The sequence below is a fragment of the Saccostrea cucullata genome, unplaced genomic scaffold, assembly GCF_032062105.1.
Source record: "Saccostrea cucullata isolate Sc308-1 unplaced genomic scaffold, CSIRO_AGI_Scuc_v1 ctg4801, whole genome shotgun sequence".
Taxonomy (NCBI): domain Eukaryota; kingdom Metazoa; phylum Mollusca; class Bivalvia; order Ostreida; family Ostreidae; genus Saccostrea; species Saccostrea cuccullata.
In genome coordinates, this window is record NW_026930746.1 from 36,476 (window position 1) to 43,304 (window position 6,829).

The following is a 6,829-nucleotide window of genomic DNA, read 5'->3' on the forward strand; positions in this document are numbered from 1 at the left end:
TGAGCGAGTCTATCGAAGCGACCCGAATTTACCAGGTTGATAAAACAGAAGTGGTATTTGTCAAGTCGTACATAAAACTTCAGTTTATTGAAGCAACCCGAATAGGTTCCACCCGTGCATTATACGTCAAAAGGTGGCGCCACTGTTTTATAAGTGGTTTCGGAAACGCTTTGTCTTGTGACGCTTGAATGTTTTTGCTTGACGCTGAACTACCTTACTGTATTACGATATACTGAATTAGTTTAACATAATATGCCACAGTATTGTTGCGTTCCTGGATGTAAAAATACCGGCGGACATCGTTTCCCATTTGATGCATCGCTAAATTTGAAATGGAGAGTTGCCATCAAACGAATGGACGAGAGAAAGCGTCTATGGAGACCTGGAAGGTTCGACGTGGTATGTTACGCCCACTTTCTCGCTAGTGACTACAAGACGACGCTGTTAGGTTAGTTAGAATATTAATTACACGTTCATGGATTGTTTTTTGTTGAATTTTCATTTTTTTTCTCGATGATAGTTATTTTTAACTAATAAATTGAATTTCTGTTCGCGTTGCTTTGTGGTTTGTTTTCCATTTCCCAGGTTACGTCTTGTTAAACAGACATGCAGCAAGCAAGGATGATGAGGATGAAGCGGATGAAATTATTTGGGAGTATTTTATATATAGTATCATTGCTTATAATATAAACTATTGTCAGATATATTAATTTTTTCCTACAACCTCAGCATAAGCATGATAATTATTTTTATACTAAATTAATTAAAAATGATATTCAATTATTAAATTAAAGAAACATTAATGATAACCTTTCCTAATTTATTTTGCTTGGGGTTATTCTTATCAATATCCAGGACAATATACTATATAAATATTCAATTAATTAACATTCAAAAATTTCAAACTATTTTCCTATTATAAATCATTTTTTATCTTTTTTTAATAAGGTGACAGATCACGTCTAAAGGAAGATGCAGTTCCTTCAATTTTCACATTTACTTCAAGTTATGAAGAGTCGCCACGAGAAAAACGATTCAAGAAGAGGCAAACACAGCCAGAAAATGTACCAGTAATTTCTTTTCAGGAGACTGACTGTCTGCAAGAAGTAGAGGTAAAAAGTACTGAACCAGAAGTTCCTGTTGACTGCGATGACTATCAAGATCAAGAGCGTGTACTGCAAGACCAAGGCATACAGTGTGAAATCCCAACATTTGGAAAGTTATCAGTTGAAAGTTTAATGAATAATGATAAAATCATTAACTTCTACACTGGGTTCCAAGATTACAACCACTTTATGATGTTTTTTCACTGCCTTGGACCCAGTGTAGATGAGCTCACATACCAGTGTTCCTTACTCCATCCAAAAGACCAGTTATTTATGACTCTAATCAAACTTAGACAAGACAAAGAAGATCTTGAATTGTCAATGCTCTTTAATGTGTCTGAGTCCACAGTATCTAGAATAATTATTACGTGGATAAATTTCATGTATTTCCAATTAAAAGAGATCAATATTTGGCCAGCTCCAGCCGTCATCCATGAATACATGCCTCAAGACTTTAACTCAAAATTCCCGAACACCAGAGTTATACTAGACGCTACTGAGATACCTATTGAAAGGCCGTCCCATGTTAACTGTCAGAGTGTGACTTGGTCCAATTACAAACACAAAAACACACTCAAGACAATGATTGGTTGCAGTCCAAAGGGTGCCATAACCTTCATTTCTGATTCCTACGGGGGCTCTGCTTCTGATAGACAGATTATTGAAAAATCTTGTCTTTTAGAACCTACATTAAATCTCTTTGAAAAGGGTGATTCCATCATGGCTGATAGGGGGATTATGGTTCAGGATTTATTTGCTAACCAAGATGTTCATATTAATACCCCAACACTGCTAAAGGGAAAATCCCAATTAGATCCAGACGAAGTGGTTCATGATAGAAGAGTGGCGTCTAAAAGAATCCACATTGAGAGAGTTATCGGTTTGTCAAAGAGTTTCAAAATACTGAAGCATGGGATTTCTAATAGTAAACTTCAGTTAGGGTCACGCATCATATTTATTTGTTTTGCCATATCAAACTTCAGGAGAAATATTGTTCCAAAGAATGCATAAAGTTATATTCTATGTGACTTTTTGTAAAAAAAAAAAATCTGTTGCTTATACATGCATGTACTGATAAGCTGTGTTTAAAATTCAGTTTCACCACAGAGAGAACTGGCCTACGGGCCATAAAAGTTAGATGAGCTCACTTTTGATCACAGTCTCACTTTTCCACTATATATTCCTTTGATAAAAGTAAGAATGAGATAAAAAGTGAGCTCATTTAACTTTTATGGCCCCCAGGCTAGATAGTGTTGAATGTTGAGATGAAAATCTTTTATAATTCAAGTTTTTGCAGTATTCAATATGTGTATATATAAAAATCATTCATGTTCTTAAGGAAGCATATCATTGCACACTGAAGAGTACTAATTCCACTGTAGTGATATACTGTTATAGTGATACATATTCCTTTGAACAAATACTAATGAGGAAAAATTGAAATCTACAGTGAATGACACAATATTCAATATAAATTTTAAGATTTGAAGATTTTAAGATTATTCTATACCTTCCATAATAAGACAGAAAAAAACAACATGAAAAATCCATACAAAAGTATATATTTTCTGCACAATCACCTTAATATAATCACAGAACATGGATGACTTAAATACTGTAGTACAGCTGAAAACTATATAAAGTACAATATACAATAATGATTAGGATGCACTTAACATTTTTTTAAAATATACAGTTCAGGGTAACATTGAAAATTCATACATGTATTTAGCAAACTGTAACAGTTGAGTATTTGAGAGCTGTGGTGGAATGTCAGTACTAATCATTTTTTCAGACAAGATAAAAAAAAAATGACTGATATTAATGTTTGCATACATATATATATAAATATACATGTGTATATAAATATGTTTGTTTATGTAACTATTTATTACATGTATGGTACCCATTGATGAAATGAATATTTCCAAATGCAATAAACATGTATTGAGACTGTTTGTTATTTATCTTGATCATTGATCACTGTAAATGGCAAATGACCTCTTAAAAGAGTTCTGTGTAATGCAATACAAAGAAAATTTCATTTTAAAACATGAATGCAACATAACTTCTGAAAAACGTTTTGTAAAAAGTTTCTAGCTTAGGAAGGAGACAATTGTTACAGTATTCATCGTCAAACAAGATTTTCTGTACAAACAAATCGCTTAAGGTATATACAACAAAGTAGCACAGAGACCTTTTAGTTACATAAAGCTGGCCTTGTATCTGGTCATAATATTTGCTTGAAGTCTTCAAAACAATTTTTCCCTCATCATCATATTTCAAAAATTTGAAATTTTTCCCTGGTTTCACAACATTATTTCTGCCATTAAATGGACATTTAATTTCAACAATACTACTTCCATCAACAACAGCATCAGGAGAAGCACCTAAAAAAGGCTTGTCTAAACAAACAAAAAACCCACATTTCTTAGCATTTACATGTACATTAAATTTGCTGTTGAATACTTTCAAAGCTTTTGCCTCATAATTTTTTCCATGCCGCAAAGCTTCACTGTTGATTTGAACATCAGACAATAATGCAGCACACAGCTTCCTGGTATTTCGACGAGAAGTGGCCTTGCATATTTCCCCAAACTTTGATGCCGTAAGGCGCCACTTCCTCTCGATGAACCAAATCTGGCTTGCACTCTGTTGTCTTGTGGACTCTTCAATCCTTACTACATCAGATTCTGTTACCTATATGTGTATAAGATTAGCATTAATTGCTAAACAACTAAAAATCATAAGTGTTCGATTTATTTTAACAAAATCTATCACATGTACCTTAATGGAATTATCAACCCAGTGCTCAGTAAAAGGCAATTGGCAATAGTCGTGGTCTTTGACAGCAGCCTTGAAAAAAAATTTTTGTCATATTAATTACTTGTACACTGTTGAAAAATACAACTTCACCAGAATGTAATTAATTTCTTATTTCATTCAAATATAAATACCTGAATATTTGCCTTCCCATACATGTATCGGAATGAGATATCATTTGAGGACTGGCTGCAGTAATTGGTAACTATAGATTGTACATAGTCGTTGTATCCAGGACAGTTTCTTCTTTTCTCTGGCCTTGGGTCACTGAGGAAGTCTGCAGCCAACTTTCTCTTTGTTGGAAGGTTTTCAGCTTTGACTGGAGATCCTTGAAAGCACACAAAAAAATAAACAAATTGCACTACTGTGAAATGAACAAAAATGTTTTAAAACTGATGGGTTAAATTATACAGTTTCAAAGAAACTTACAATATCCAGAATTTACTTAATTATTTAAAGGAATAACTAGAGGTACTGTGAGCAATGAGCTCACTAAATGATACCCCCCGCCTCCCATATCGTTATAACTGATGACAAAGTCCATGTTTTGCCGTGGCCGGGAAACCCAAAATATGTGTCAGATCCAAAAGTAAAATAGGAGGTGCACAATGGCAATATGTAATAAAGATTCTGTGAAAGTTCCATTAGATTTCACTCAGTGGTATAAGAGGAGTTGCGGATAAGAGATGGGTACCCTAAAGCGTAACAGACGGACGGACGGACAGACAGACGGACGGACGGACGGACAGACGTACAGACGGACGGAAATACCGATTACTATATACCCTCCCGCTTTTCAAGCGGGGGGTATAATAAATTACCATCATAGGAGGATTTTGGTTTTGTAAACATCATTAAAGTATCAGTGCACGACTTCCCTAGTCCGAGTTCTCCTGATTCTGTAAACTCTTTTATCATCAGGAGGACTGCAGCAATGTGTTTGCAGCTTCCCTGAGGCCCCTTCCCTGCTGGACACTCACAGTGTGTATTTAAAGGGTCTCCAGACTTTTTGTCTAATCTTATCTTGTATATATCTGATACCTGTAGCATTAAATATTATAAAGGGAATGAATTTAATAGCTACTCAAGTTATACTGGTATAACCTGGGTTGGGGCAGTTTACACTTTAATTTACAAACTACAGAGCAGTTTATTAAAAAAAATTAAACTCTTCAAACTCAGGTTATATGCAAACCAGTATGACTTAGGTAGTTGTTTAGTTCATTCCTTATAATTTAAGTTTCCAGTTATTAAATGTAGAAAATAAAATGATTGTTCCTTCAACATGTTCAAAATTGCTGTATTTTAAATGAAACATCAATTGGACTGATACGTTTTTGACGTAGGCAATCCAGGTTATATGATTATATTCATTCAATTAAATAAGGCGTTAACAACTATAACTGAATCATTATGAAATTGAAATAAATAACATGAAGATCACTAATGCTCACTTTGTCATGTTGAAATAATTTCAGTCGTACTTGATTAAAAAATATATAACCTTTTTCTTCATTGCTGCTCCTACAATGCCACTTAGGTATATGTTATCATGAATAAGTATGGAGCATGTCAGTACTCTGTCACTTTCATACATCAGTTGTCCTTTTGTTATAGACTTTAAATCATTCCGTGCTTGTCTGTCATCTGAATGAAAGTAATGAAGTACATGTATTTTAAGTTGAATGATATTTCTGAATTCCAGGAACTCTATTGTATCACTGTATAGTTTACTTTCATTTAATTGAGAGAAAAAAAATCCATTATTTAACTTTTTCTTATTTAAAAAAAATGAAATTGTATTTACAAAGATTATGTCATGTTTTACTCTTTTATTTCAACATACTATAAAAAAAAATTCCCATTGATTTGTGGTAAGATGTGTGATTTTTTATCAAAATTTGATGTGTGTGTGTGTTTTTTTTTATCCCTTTTTCAAGGCTGAAGAAAAGAAAATGTTATCTAGTTGAATAAAATTAATATCCAACCATAAACCATGAGAGATTCTATATTTATGTTAATTCATTGTACCAGCCATTCTGTAAATGAAGTAGGCCTCTATCTGCTCCTTGGATATTTTTGGAAGGATAAGATGGTGGTCTTTTTGAAGCTGCTTAAATCCTGATGTGGGCCAGTCCACCACAGAAGGCTCAGGTAGTGTGATGGACGCTGGGGTGAAGTTGTCATTCCTTATGTAGGCTCTTAATCTAATATAGTAATGATTATACATGTATATCTATATAAAGAGAAAAGGGGGAAACAACAGCACTCAAAATCGTTGTTGAGATGCATCTGCCATACCTGTTCCATCTTGCATTTTATCACGAAATCCTCTCTGTTTACTAATCATGCTTTGATATATGTATTTGTTGTTTAATATACCGCAACAAAAATAAGTTATCACAAGATAAATGAAACTACCTGTCAATAAGCTGAGTCTTTCGCCCAGTTGTCCGAGCTCCGCGATCGACCAACTCCTTTTTTAAGCGCGATACCGGCCAATCTACCAGATCCACAGCGTCGGAATCCATGTTGTTTTTATTAGTTACAAGCGCTTTCGGGATTCAAGCGTCCCGCGTACCACTTATAAAACAGCAGCGCCGCCTAACGTTTAATGACGTGAATGAAAGCTATTAGCGGAAGTAAGCATTGTGAAGTCGTACATAAAATTCCAGGGTTAGAAGGTAGTAAAAACGCTTTATTTTAAGAAATATTCCATAGATTAATTTGAAAATGATAGGCTTCGTCCTTTTATAGTGCCACGCAAGTATATAAAAGCTGAGAGTGGTTAATGCAAAGGTTCTCGGTAAATCTTGCCCACAAGCTGTAACTAACACACACAGTTACACATATTCGCGATGCTATATCCCCTCCGCACCTAGTTGCGCGAATGAATAAAA

The 6,829-nt window shown here is 34.3% G+C and overlaps 2 protein-coding genes across 2 annotated transcripts; one reads left to right on the forward strand and one right to left on the reverse strand.

Annotated features, from left to right (window-relative positions):
* Positions 1 to 354: 354 nt before the first annotated feature.
* On the forward strand, positions 355 to 2,117 carry LOC134229924 (uncharacterized). The gene is made up of 2 exons (XM_062711707.1): positions 355 to 448; positions 949 to 2,117. The coding sequence occupies exons 1-2, from the start codon at positions 355 to 357 to the stop codon at positions 2,115 to 2,117; spliced, it is 1,263 nt and encodes a 420-aa protein (XP_062567691.1).
* A 962-nt stretch (positions 2,118 to 3,079) lies between these two features.
* On the reverse strand, positions 3,080 to 4,980 carry LOC134229925 (uncharacterized). Its single transcript, XM_062711708.1, has 5 exons — positions 4,751 to 4,980; positions 4,064 to 4,257; positions 3,894 to 3,962; positions 3,555 to 3,806; positions 3,080 to 3,121 (listed from the first exon to the last, which is right to left on the reverse strand). Exons 1-5 carry the CDS (start codon positions 4,977 to 4,979, stop codon positions 3,080 to 3,082), a joined length of 786 nt encoding a protein of 261 aa, XP_062567692.1. The 5' UTR covers position 4,980.
* Between the last annotated feature and the right edge of the window lie 1,849 nt (positions 4,981 to 6,829).